Source organism: Phaenicophaeus curvirostris, chromosome 7 (genome assembly GCF_032191515.1).
Source record: "Phaenicophaeus curvirostris isolate KB17595 chromosome 7, BPBGC_Pcur_1.0, whole genome shotgun sequence".
Lineage (NCBI taxonomy): Eukaryota > Metazoa > Chordata > Aves > Cuculiformes > Cuculidae > Phaenicophaeus > Phaenicophaeus curvirostris.
Window position 1 is genome coordinate 27,668,994 of NC_091398.1, and position 13,415 is coordinate 27,682,408.

Here is a 13,415-nt window from a genome sequence, read left to right on the forward strand (position 1 = left end):
ACCTAATTTCAGTCAAATTCTGTTTTGAGTGGATGTAAAGTTAGGTGAGTTTGTTTGTTTTTAAAAACCTAAATCTGTATGCTCATACAAATTCCTGCTCTGTTGTATTTTTTCCTGCTTTATCTCCAGAAAGCTTGCATAAGCTACAGGGCACCCTATAAAATAAACACAGATAAACTGCCTTCCAGGTTGTTAAAGGAAATTAAAACCATACATGAAGCTGTAAGGACAACCTGCTCTAGCACACAAATGCTTCCATATGACCTAGTGAGTTCCACTACACCAATAGCTTGCAAACAGAGAGCTCAAGAAATACAAGATATGTGAATACTGTGTTGAGGCTCTCGTCACAGCGGTGTGTAAAACAATTAATACTTAGCTGGGTATATCACAGAATCATATGGAATCAGTGAATGGCTGAGGTTGGAAATGACCTCTGGAGGACATCTTGTCCAACTTCCCTGCTAAAGCAGGCAGTTAGACTGGTTATATTTTAGAAAACTCAGGTTCTTGACAATCCATAATACCTTTTTTTGGGTGATATCCAACATCATGCACAGTCACTATGAGCTTCAACCATAACGGAGGTGCCTATCTAGGTAGCTTGAGAAAGATACGTGTTAATAAATACAGCAAATACTAGATCTGCATTAGATTACAAAAAAACTTGAACTGGATTTTATGGGGCCAAGATTTGAAGTACCTTAGATGCTTGCCTTAACAACATTATTTTTCAATTGTATTCTTTAAAAATTAAGTTACCTCCAATTACAGCTGAATCACTTCTGACGGCATTGCTGAGAGGCTCCCTTTCATCTGTCTTCCCAAAAGGATCTGCAGTTGGTTAAACAAAACAGGATTTATTTTATTTATCAACTATATTAATTTTCTTGTTGCTTAGATAGAAGCATCCCCTTACCCTCATGAATTCTAATCTGTTTTCAAAAGATGTGATTTGGGGGACTGGAGAATTGAACCAGAAAGCTCTCTGAAGAATAAAGTGAGCTTGCAGGACAATTTTCTTCTGCATCTTCAGGAGCAAAGTCTGTTGGGTACATTTAAAAGGAAACAGAAAGGCTCACGCTAACATCTGAAAGTGTTGTCTTAGTTTACCAGCAGAGGAATCAGAGAGACATTAGGACTAAATAGCCCACTGGGAATTTTTTTTGGTCAGAGCTTTTTGGAGTTTGTGGGTTGGGTTTTTCTGGTTTTTTGGGGGGGGGTTGTTTTTTGGGTTTGGTTTTGTTTTTTTTTTTGATATGGAAGAACAATATCCAAAAGAAGCAAAAGGAAAAGAAGGATAGGCAAATTTAGATGTGATCTATGTTTGCAGGTGTAGATATACAAATCCAATTCAAACCCATGAAGAGAAGTTTGGAACAGATTCTTGGAAGGGATGTTTTTCTTTCCATTGCAGAAATGCAGTGGTCAAATTGGATTCAAAACAAAGAGGGGTCAGAAATGAATTCCTATATTAAAGGCTCCTTGATGTTGGAGCTCTTTTGCACCTTACCTATAAATGAATACTGTTGAAGCACTGGGCCAAACAGTTTACATGCTGCTAATTTCATATTCAGATCCAAGTGAGAGAGGTCAAGACCTACATGAAATCATTAGCAGTGTACCTACTTCAGTTCTGCATGTCTCAGAAAATGCTGTATTTTCTACTAGTAGCTGAATACAGCTTTTCTGCACCTTCTATTTTGTTGTGTTTTTTTTCTTTTCAGCTCACTCTCTCCTATGATGAGATATCTATCTTTGTTTATGATATCCTCCAGGCTATCATACAGAGGATGTGGGTGGGAGTTACAGATGGCTGTCTTTGCAATGTATGCTAGTGCTTTGCCCAACTGATTTTTCCGATGCGAGAGATGGATGCCTAACTGAAAACCCAGTATTGCAAGGTTTACTGTAGTTGAACACCCCTGCCTTAGCAGCTGACTCAGCCACATTTGGTATCTCAGTGCCCAAGAAGATGATTTTTAAACAGGAAAAACAATGGATGTAATCCATCTGAATTTCTGTAAAGCCTTTGACACGGTCCCCCCACAACATCTTCTCTCTAAATTGGAGAAATGTGGGTTTGATGGGTGGACTATTTGGTGCACAAGAAATTGGTTTGAGGGTCAACAGTTTGATGTCCAGATGGAGATCGGGTTGAAATGTATTTGCAGGAGGCCACTCGTTTGGTATTAGGTGCCTACAGTGATGTTGCCAAGAAATAAGTAGTGATGGGGATGCTTCACCACAATTATTGCATTTGTGGGACTAGAATAGGGATAAAAATTGTTGTTTTCACATAAAAATAGATAGTATCATAAAAAAAAGGTTAGTTTGGAAGGGAAATCTGGAGGTTATTTAGCCTAATATCAAGCCTTTAGGCCTAAACTCAAAACAGCCAAATTCAAAGTTAGTATGTGAACTTACTACACTAAGATGGCTGTCAAAGATGGTGTGATTTACCTATTTCTTTCCAGAAACTAGAAGAGGGAGTAATCATTATTTTAGGCTCAAGATGATTTAATTTTCAGATACTGGTAGTTAGGCAAGATATTTTCTACCCTAGCCCTGAACTGGTACCAGTGAAATCGGATACAATAAGAATTCACATATGTTGATCATCAGTCCTCCTGTACCAGAGAAAAATCTCCACCTGGTATCTGGTGCATGATATTAGCCAAATAAAGTCATGAAAGACCTTAACTGCATATGAAAAAAAGCATGAAATTAAATCTCTACCTTAAAAATTATATGAGATGACATTCATGCCTGAAAGATTATATAAGATCTGACACTTGAATGGTATTACAGCTCCACTATTTTTTGGTGACTTATCAGAATTTAAGCACTGAGAGGAAAACAGAACAAATATTGGAGATCAGCTTCAGAATGGAGACCGACAGCCTTAAGAATTATGTTTTGCCTGAGAAGTAAAATCAGGATACAAGGAGAGGAGAGCATGTTACAGTAAAGCAGATGGTGTGTGACAGCTGAATCATCTCCAGTGGGAAAAGAATAAACTCTTAAGTCAAGTAAAGCAATATTGTGTCTCATGTGAGACCCTTAACAGGACATCCTTCTCCTTTTAGCTAAGATTGATGACATGGCAGTGAGAATCACTGGGGTTTTAATGAAGACTTTGCAACCTCTCTGAGCCTTCTGCTGCCTTTGCCAGATTTCCTGCTCATTGGGATGGACCAGTTTTGCTCTTGGAGGAGGTAATCCTTGAAGAAGTTCTTCTGGACCCTTCTTCTCACCAGGGCTGTATCCCATGACATTCTTCCAAGCATGTTCATAACCAAATGAAAGGTTGTTCTCTTGAAGTTGGGAGGTGCAGTCATGCTTTCTGTTTTTTTTTCCTTCCTCTAAACTCCACCATCTCATAGTTGCAACAGCCACGGCTGTCCTGGCACATGCCTAGCCAGTTCCTCTATGTTTGGAAACATCAGATACAGCACAACTAGCACAGTGAGACAGGGATCTGCACTGTTTAAACTGCTTTTCAGAAGCAAGATTTTTCTGTGTAGTTTCTGACTTATGAAAGTCTTTGGCATTTTTTACTTCAACTGCATTAAGACCTGCTCTTCATCTGGGGTAGACAGATGGCTCAAGACTTCACCATTCTGACAACAGAACCTGCTCTAGCATTTAAAGTATCTTAATATATTAAAAAAAAGCACAGTAAAAGTCCATTATCTCTATGTCATCAGTGTTGAGTTCAGAATACCAAAACCTCTACATGTGCCTCAGCAAGGAAGAAGGTGATTTGAAGATCTTTGTTAAGTATCAAAATGACAGTAAGTCACCTTTCATTTTGTGTTTCCCCAATCAGAAAGAGCACATACCGATAACTGAGCCGTGAATTAATGGATTTTATTCTATATCTGTCTGCTAGGAAACTTTCTTGAAAACAACAATTATTCCTCTCTAAAGGAAAGCGCTTCAATTGTTTTCAAGTTATAAATATAGAAAGCTTTTTTCACACATTTAACAAGAGATTTCCTAGAGGGCTTTTTTGCTGTATCTGTACATTAGAAAATCGGTGCAGACATGTACAGTCAACTTTGAAGTTCTATTTTTCTTCTCAGGCACTCAATAATGAGAAATTGGGAACTGATGAATTGAGATATGAGCTATAAATTTGAAAGTTAATCCTTAACTCTGTCTTCTTTTTATTTCTTAAGATGTGTCCTTTCCATGTATAAATGTAATTCTCAAATACGTCTATACAAAGTATAATTTGCTACAAATTGGATTTTTTTTAAGAAAAGAATCTACCGCCCAGTGCTCTTACTATGGCACATGAAGACAGGAAGTCTTCAGAACTTACTTGTTCTAAAGATGTTATTCAGGCTTTAATCAAATCCAGTGTGCATATTAAGGCAGTAGTGTAAGTTAATTCACCACATTGAAAGGTAATCATATTTTAAAGCACGGAGTGGCAAAGACAGGGATGAGCTTTTATAATAATTCTGCATTTCTGACATAACAGTGCTTAACCTTGACAACAGAATGCAACAGATTGTAAGTTTGAAATATTTAAGTCCAAAGATGCTGCACACTGCTCTGTGTTCTGTCCTGCAGTTCTGAGCCTGAGGTTTTACTGCTTTTTAAATTCTTAAGAAAAATTGGATCATCCATGTGACAGACCACAAGGCAAAGAGTTCATATTTTTGGTATCATTGCTCTTTTGGTATTTACAAGACACACTTCTGTGTGTCAGAGCAGACACCTCAGGCAACTCTGGGTGGTGAGAAGAAAGTTGGAGGGTGGGGAAAAGCACACACACACTGGCAGCTGCTCTTCACAGAGTAATCAGCAGCCTCTTCCCCTATGCAGAATTCTAATAGCATCATTTGTTTTCTGCTGAATATCTTAGGCAGAAGCTGCAGGAAATGGAGATTTGAAGCAAGTACAAATGTCAGAGGAATCATAATATGAATAAACTAGAGTTTTATTTGGTATTAGAAAAAATAAAGTGGCTTCACAGGTCAAGGGGCAAAATGTAGCCCTTAATGCGTAGCCCCTTCTGGTTATTAAGAATTCTGTCGCATTCACTGGTGACTAAAGCAACAACTTGATTGCTGCTGTTCCTGGTGACAACACTTCCAGCTGCTCTGAGTTTCCTTCTCTGCATACAAATTCACATATGCAAAATACTTAAGATTCCCAGAGGACAGCTTCAGGATTGCAAAAGATAAATGAACTATTTGGATCATCTTACTGGTACCACTTAAGTAGCACTCTTTCTCTTTAGCCTAAGAGAATAAAGTAAAGGCATTCAAAGGAAGTCACGCATTTGTGTCAAGGGGTCTGTACAAGGAGTTTTTGTTCATTTCTGCTAGGGTGGGAACAAATTAGACTTGTTTGTTGTATGACTCTTACTGCTGATCACCATTGGGATACAGAGTCTGTGTAACATTTATGTTCTCCTTTGAGATCAGCAGCACTGGAGCTCTCTAGAGTGGACAGGAACGGCAAATCATGGGCATAACCATACTAGCAATACTGTTTCCATTATGGCTTTGGGACTTTTTTTTGTTTGGTCTAGTCATATTTTAGGCAATCCAGGAACTTATTCTGAAAACTTTGTACCAGTACAATGACTTTTAAAGAGGCCTTGACTAATCCTAATGCACATCTTCAATACTCTGAATTCTGAGGGAAAAGGCAATTTCACAAAAGGAAGGAAAACTCCACACTATCCTTTGAATTCCCCATTCCCCTCCTGGCAAGACATACCTGATGAGGAATATATTGTGGTGACTGTGTTTACATCAGCTTCCATTATGGATGCACAGCTGGATTCAGACAAGGAGCCTTTGACAGTCACGGGAGCAACACTGGGATGGCGTAAGGCAGCTTTCAAGGGAGCAATGTGGTTGTACTGAACAGAGGACAGACAACCAGTGAAACCATAGGCATTTGCCTTTGAGACTTCGGGGTCCAGTGACAAACTATCTGCAGTACAACAGAAAAACACTTTAAGAATTATCTGTTACAGGAAGGTGTATGAAAAAAAAAGAACCCTTTTTTTACCTTAGACAACCTTTTTGCTTCTCTTAATCCAATCTCAACTGTTCAGGTTCTCCTTCAGCAGCCTACAAGTTCTCCCTGGCCTGACCCATGAGGTTCACATCCCCAGTCCTTCCTCTATAATGCTACTTACATTGAATCAAGTTGGTTTCAATGTAAAAACCTGCATTGTGCTTCTTTCATCATCAGCATCATCACCATCATCATCATAACAACCCCAGTAAAAGTAGCAACACTGAATATAGCAGGATCCTGGGGATAATGCTTTTTAACTTTTTTTGCATCTGTTAACAACATCAGTTTCACAGATATAGATCACATCTTCACAGCATTCTACCTCCTTCACTCTTTCAATGAAGGATCCTGCTCTCTACTGTATATTACACAATGCTTCATGTGGCATAATATTGAATGGCTTGCTAATATAGGATTTCACTCTTCTTTAGAAGTTTACTTTTTAACTTACTTTTTCGATTCACCATTCATCTTACTACACTTTTATAAACAGATTTCCTAGGAATCCTCCTATTTATGAGTGAGGCTTTCACTCTACTAGCATTATTCCACTAATAAAATAAAAAGCAAAACTATATCTCTTTTTATCTAAATCAAAACCAAGTCCAGTATCTCTATGCTCTTTTCCAGCCTGAAGATGAGATAGCACTATTAATTTATCTGTTGGTCTGTGTTCACTTATATTTCAGAAAGAGAAACCCAGTTCAAAGGTAAGTGCTTTTTATTTAGTTCCAAGTGTTTTAATATCAAAGCCTGTTTGGGAAAGTCAGTGAAGGACAGCAAAGCTATCTTCTTTTTCTTCCAAGCTCTCACTTATTTACTTTCCAGAAATTGAAATTCATACTGTCCAGAGGTCTGTAACATGATGTGCCTAATTTCTAGGTCAATTAAACAAGATAAAAACCCCTACAAATACACACATATATGATATCAGAAATTACACAAACTCTTAAAATTACCTGCTAATAAAAAAAACCTGCTAGCATTAAAAGTTTTGGAAGTACTTCCAATGACATTAGTAAACTAGGATTCCCAGCTTTTAATGCTTATTTTCAAATCTCAAAACAGTAAGATAGTAAACTTTAAAATAATGCTTGATTTTTCCATTATCATTCAATTACAATGATTTTACAAGCTCTCAGAGAAAAGGATTTAGGAAAAAAACCTACAACTACTCTTACAACTGATGCTGCTATCCGAATTACATAAGCATTTTTTATGTATATGAAAATACAGAGAAATCTAAAAACTAGCCCAAATCATACATTACTTTGGTAATCAAGACCTGTGACTTTTATGTCATGCAGTCAGAAGGAATTAGCTGAGAACCATTTCTTATTACTTTTTAATATCTTTATGGAAGTATAATGCGGAAGAGTTTGGCTGTTCCTCACTAAAGCAGTGTACAGTATGAGCTTGCTCTCCAAATGTTTTTACAGAAGAGATGTTCATTCTGCATAACTGTCATGCAGAAAGAGAGAGGGGAGGGGAAGGGAAACAGTGAGGCTTTGCCACTGGAAATATTGTAGCCTTACAGAGGTTCACATTTGTTTTTCTCAAAGTGTGTAGGAATTGGCTACATTCAGGTTTTAATGAGATTTTGGCAGGAGTGTTATAAAACAGACAAAGAATCACTTCCAAGTTTCTGCAAGAAGACTTACATAAAACTAAAACATTGCTTTACAGTATTTGCCACCTTTGTTGAATTTATAAAAACCTTTGTAAACATTCCTACTCTCAGCCTTTCCCGTTTTCTTAGCTTTGACACAAAAGATGGATTTGTTGGTATCTTTTAGGCATCAGACAATCTAAATTCCTCTGTTCTGCCCCAATGTGCAAAAGGTAAAGCCTAAGAAAAAATGAATTCCTTTTTCATGGTACAGTAGTTTGAAAAGCCTAAGATGGCATACTTTGGAAAGCTTTTTTAAAAAGTGAAATTAAGGGCCAATTCCAGAAGTCTTCTGTGAAAGTAAACTTTGCATGAATGAGAACTAGGAGATTTGTTGATGAAAGGCTTTGAAAATTGAAAAAAAAAAGAAATAAAAGAACAAACTAAAACCAACCCCAGAGTCCTCTAGTAAAAAGTCCACGTGCACTGACACAGTTTGCTTTATTATAAGATCTTACATCCAGGAAGGTCCATCACAGATTTCCTTAATCAAAATTTATTTTTAATGTCAGTGAGAGCAGAAATAGCCTTTCTTAAATGTTTGTGCCCTAATTATTTAATTAATCTAAGTAAATTGCTGGTAGAAGTGCAGAGGGTGATTTACTTTATACGCTGAAGCACTGGCTATCTTTCTTTTGAGTCTGAAAAATAAATTATTTTTGTGGGAGCTGAAGTTTTGCCAAGGTGCTGAACAGCAGTGGCAAGATTACTTCTTGGATATTGCTACTAGATTGGAGCCCATGACCTTGAAGTAAAAGACTTTTGTAGTGTCCACACTGCACCTGTCTCAGAAAATAAGAGTTGACTAGAAGGTATTGTATAGTTACCCAGAAAAATATGCTGCTATACGTCCTTCAACAACCTCTGTAAACATTGCTAATGCTAATTTAGAAAGGGCAGAAAGCTTATCTTGGATTAGACTGGGACCCACAAAAAGGCATTTTTGGAATAATCTGATTTCCTGTTGTGGTCCTGCCACAAAGCCAACGGATTGAACAACATGGATTTTTTTCCTCATTAGAACCATTCAGCTCAAATAGTTTGGCTCTTGCTTAAGACAAGGATAAGCCTGAACAGGAGACAGGCTTCAGGCATTTGATGTCCCTCCAAGACACTTCTGAAAAAGCAAGGGACAGCATCACCAAAGTAAAGGTACTTTTTCTCACAAGTTTTCCCAGGAATGAGCAGAACACACCATAATCTGCTTGCTGACGATTGAACATTTCATGCTAAGTGGAACCTTTGAGAATTTTTGTTTCATTAGGCTTAACAGAGATGATTTCAAACATGGATTTATGTTTTCTTAGAGACAGTTTGTTATTGTCATTGAAAATGAAGCCCTGGTTCGAGTTTCAATGTGAAATTTGTTATGTGTCACAATTTTTGACATTTGAAACCTAATCTGTCACAACACAGCCAGGTCAATGTGATTTTGCATAGGCTCAAAATACAATCCATAAAAAGAAGAAAATGTGCAAGAAGATGGAGAGATGATGTACAAAAAATACTCAGGAGCAGATATCTAAAATCAACTCAAGTAGCCAGAAATCAGACTGAAAATAAAATTTCTGGATAGAAGCAGATGAACATGGACATTTATTTAAGCAATATTATCATCAAGACAATGAAGATTTAACCATAGTCTGATCATACAGCAAATTATATTGCTGGGGAAAAAGTCTGAATAAATTTGGTCTGGTTTTGATACAGACATGATGGTATTGTTGGCTTAGACATTGGATAGTGTCTTGAGCAGCCAAGCTTTCCTTATTTTAACTACTGCCATCTTGGTCCCAAATGCCTCTCTTCTTTTTTCCTAAGCAGTCATTTCCATTTTCTTTAATGCTTTACTAGACTACAAGGAGGAAAAACAATTTTAGACTAAAAATGTGCCCAAGAGATCTTTTTCTGGGGTACGTTCCTTCTAAGAAATAGGTATTTAGGACAAGAAGAGTCTGCAGAAAAGAAGAGCTTTGCAGTGACCAGAAAAGTCCAGACAGTATCTCTTGCAGTCATTGCTGTATTGTTTAAAATGCTAGAGCACAATATTCTGAGACTGTAACTTTATATTCCTCAATCAAATCATAATCCTGAAACCTTAAAAATGAGAATGGCTTTCCACTGAAAAAAAACCCCAAACTTAAGTGTTTTCCACAGAAACTCTCTAAAAAGAGATGCTTCTTTCAGGAAGATTTTGTGTCTCAGAGTTAGACACCAACTTACCCCTTCTGATTTAATTATCCTGTTATCATGTCCCCCAGTATATCACTCTTGGATGAATTGCTCTGTGATCTCTTCAGTGTATAGTTTCCATTTTCTTCTTGTGAACGTTTAATAAGAAAAGCTATTAAATCATAAGAATTGTACTGCACCTACATAATGATTTTAATAAAATTACTTTCCAGATAAACTTTCTTCTACGTACCCTTTATATCAAAGCTGAATGATTCAGTGGAAAGACTCCTACACCTTGAGTGTGTTTTTAGCTCAGGTTTTTAGAGATAAAAGATACCATGATTATGTGCTGGACTACACAGTTTTTTACATTACCAGTTTGGGAAGGTCTGCTAATTCATCACTTTGAAAACACAAGTAAATTAGGTCAACATTAATAGGTGCAAAGGAAATCTTGGCAACTTTTTACTTCAGAATACTCATGAATGTCTTTCAATGCTACCCTTTCAGTCTGGAATCACTACACAGCTAGTCTATTAGATTGTTCAGAAGCAAATATGCAGACAACTGGATTCACTTCTCTGCATGAGTTATTATTTTTCCATGGACTATAACGGTGAAGTATTTAGAATGTTGGGGCACAATAAGAAGTTTCCAAAGAACTACTAAGGTTAACCCCAAAACAAATAAATGGTATTTTCCATTGAGAGAGTAGCTTTTTCTAGACAAGACCTAAACAAATGCAAATGCATCCCTGAGATCAGAGAGTTGAAGAATAATTTCAGTTGAAAGACAACACTGAAGGTCATGCAGTTCGATCCCTTGTTCAAAGCAGAGCCAGATTCACAGGTAGGCCAGATTGCCAATTGAGCTCATGTGGTTAAATACAGCAGTATAATCTCTGCAAGGAGTACTTAAAGTAAATGAACTGGGACTCTGGTTAAGATTTCACTGAGGCTTTGCCATAAACTGTACGACCCACTTGGGGCCTGAATCCAGTACTCACTAAAGTCCATAGAAAAACTCCCACTGATACTCATGAGCTTTGGATAGGTTCTTTTCTGTCTCACCTCTATAACTGTGAAGTAAAAATGACAATAAGCTGCAAGATAATAACATTTCTCTATTGCTGTTGGATACTGTGAGGATGAATTCAACAAACATCTGTTGGCTACTTGAACGTTACTTCTTACTCCCATGTCTTGAAAGCCACACTTACATTTAGATAGATCTTGCTAAGGAACCTATATGGCTACATTACTGTGGATCTGAGCAGCTCACAGCCTGTAATACATTCATCTTCCTAGTATCCCTCTGATGTAGGGATGTTCTACTCTCCATGCTTTACAGAACAGCGATAGTAAAGCTCAGACTGGTTCCAGTGAGAATTAAATGCCTGCTTACCTTTATAACAGCACATAAATGACTTGCCCAAGGTCATTCAAGTAGTCAGTGGCAGAGTTAGTGTCCCTATGTTTTGAATTCCAAGTGAGCCCTCTCTGCATTAAACAAACTTTTTTATTCTAGGATTCGAACTAGATATAAGGTAGGCATTGGAAAATGTAGGAGATTTGAAAAGAAGAAAAAAATATCAGAGTTTAAGTACCTTTTGACTAAAGGATGTGTAAGGGGAATGAGATGTGGGAAGCACTATTATTTAAAAACTGGTCACTATGTAGAAGTGCACTTTTTCAAGAGTTCCAGCTGTGCTAAAATGGTTATCATAAGAAAATCTGATGAGGAAGAGGTTTCAATCTTATATGATGTCTTGCTGGAAGCTCTCTCTGAGATTTCTCAGCCAGTGGGAAATGAATGGTGGAGCTCAGAAAGAGTGTGATATAATCATCTGGTTATGCAGCCAGGATCAGGGTGTTAGAGCAGGCAACTGAGTAGTGGTGTGACAGGAAAGAAAAATAGAGACAGATTTTCAGAAGAGTATAGCACGGATATGTAGGACACGTAGAACAGAGTTTTCCTATATTTTTTAACAGTGGACACTGAAATGGTCCTGATGAATGCCTTTAGGTACCTAAATCCCGGTGGCATGCAAAACCAATGCTACAGGAAGGTGAAGTCTACTTTAAAGCATCACATGCCTCTGGAAGTTTATATTTTGCTGAGGGGATGACACTGACAAGGAAGAGATTGGAGGATATTAGTTTAGATCACCATTACTAACAATCTAGAGAATCATTAAAAGAAGCTCTAAGTGCATAAATGATTACTGGACAAATTTATGTAAGTTCTACGTCCCTAAAATGACATGGATGACAAGGTGCAGCTCTCTTCTTGATACAATAAGGCAGTAGGATTTTTTTTTTTCCAGCATGAAACAACTAAAACCTGAGTAAGTTTGGAGACAATATAAGTTTGGGAGGAGCAGTTGGTAGACCAGATGGTTGTGTCACCACTCAGAGGGACACTGACAAGCTAGAGAAATGGGAAAACAGGAACCTCAAGAAATTCAATAAAGTAAATGCAAAGATTTGCACTTGGGTTAGGAATAATCCCATCTAGCAACATTGTTTGGGGCTGACCAACTGGCAGCTTTGCAGAGAGAGATATGGGTGTCCTGGGGAACAACAAGCTGACCATAAGCCAGAAATGTGCCCTTGCAGCAAAGGCAGCCAATGACATCCTGGCATCCAGGGCTGCCTTGGGAAAAACATTGCCAGCTGACAGAAGAAGGTAATCCTTCCCCCATACTCTGTACCAGTGTAACGCTACTGGAGTGCTTTGTCTGTTCTGGGCTCTGCAGTGGGAGAAAGACATGGACTGACTGGAGAGAGTCCAGCAAAGGGCTACATAGATGATTAATGGACTGGAGCATCTTCCATACGAGGAGCAGTTTGAGAGCTGTGACTGTTCATTCTGGAGAGGAGAAAACTCAGGGGCATTTGTGATTATGTGAGGGCACAAGCTCACAGCAGAGCTGTGGGATAAACCCCAGAAAATTAAATCCTGACATAGAAGAAAATGCTTGTGCAAATTCACTTAATACATGAAGGAGAAACCAGAATCAGGATTAGGCTGGAATTAAAGTGACCTGCTGGAATGCATTGTGCGATTCCGGGTATTGCAATAAGATTTTCCACCATCTAGATGGCCAAGTTTTTTGCTCTAGTGTTACTAAAGAAAAAGAACCATTGACATTATTATTACCATTACTAAAACATAATCCCAGTAAAATTTAGAAATAACAGAAGCATATATCCACTAAACACTGTGTGTAGATAAGTCTGTAGGTACATCTGGGCTTTTTGGTTTTGAAACAACCTTGTGCTTGCAATGTTAATCATATTTTTGTGACTAAATCTAGTTTCTTTCCATGATGCTGAGCTGCAGCTTGTCAGCTTGTTGGCTGTGTGTTTGAAGGTCTTTGTGTTATGTTCCATCTTGCTTGTTAGAAAAGCCTTTGTTTATTGATTTGGTACCTATAGCTGGAGCTTTAGGTAGAGGTCATGGTGAGCAATGTTCTTTTAAATTCTCAGCATTACAGTTGACCATCGACAAAATGAGA

The 13,415-nt window shown here is 37.8% G+C and overlaps 1 protein-coding gene across 2 annotated transcripts in view; it reads right to left on the minus strand.

The window, feature by feature from the left end:
- CNTNAP5 (contactin associated protein family member 5) overlaps positions 1-13,415 on the minus strand; it is a 281,176-nt gene that overhangs the window by 6,115 nt on the left and 261,646 nt on the right. For both annotated transcript variants that reach the window (XR_011337752.1, XM_069861390.1), the window contains exons 22-23: positions 5,743-5,961; positions 763-834 (exon numbers count right to left, since the gene is read on the minus strand). Coding sequence is in view for 1 of the 2 variants with exons in the window: in XM_069861390.1 (XP_069717491.1) it covers positions 763-834; positions 5,743-5,961 (291 nt within the window). In the remaining variant the exon portion in view is untranslated. The remainder of the gene's footprint in view (positions 1-762; positions 835-5,742; positions 5,962-13,415) is intronic.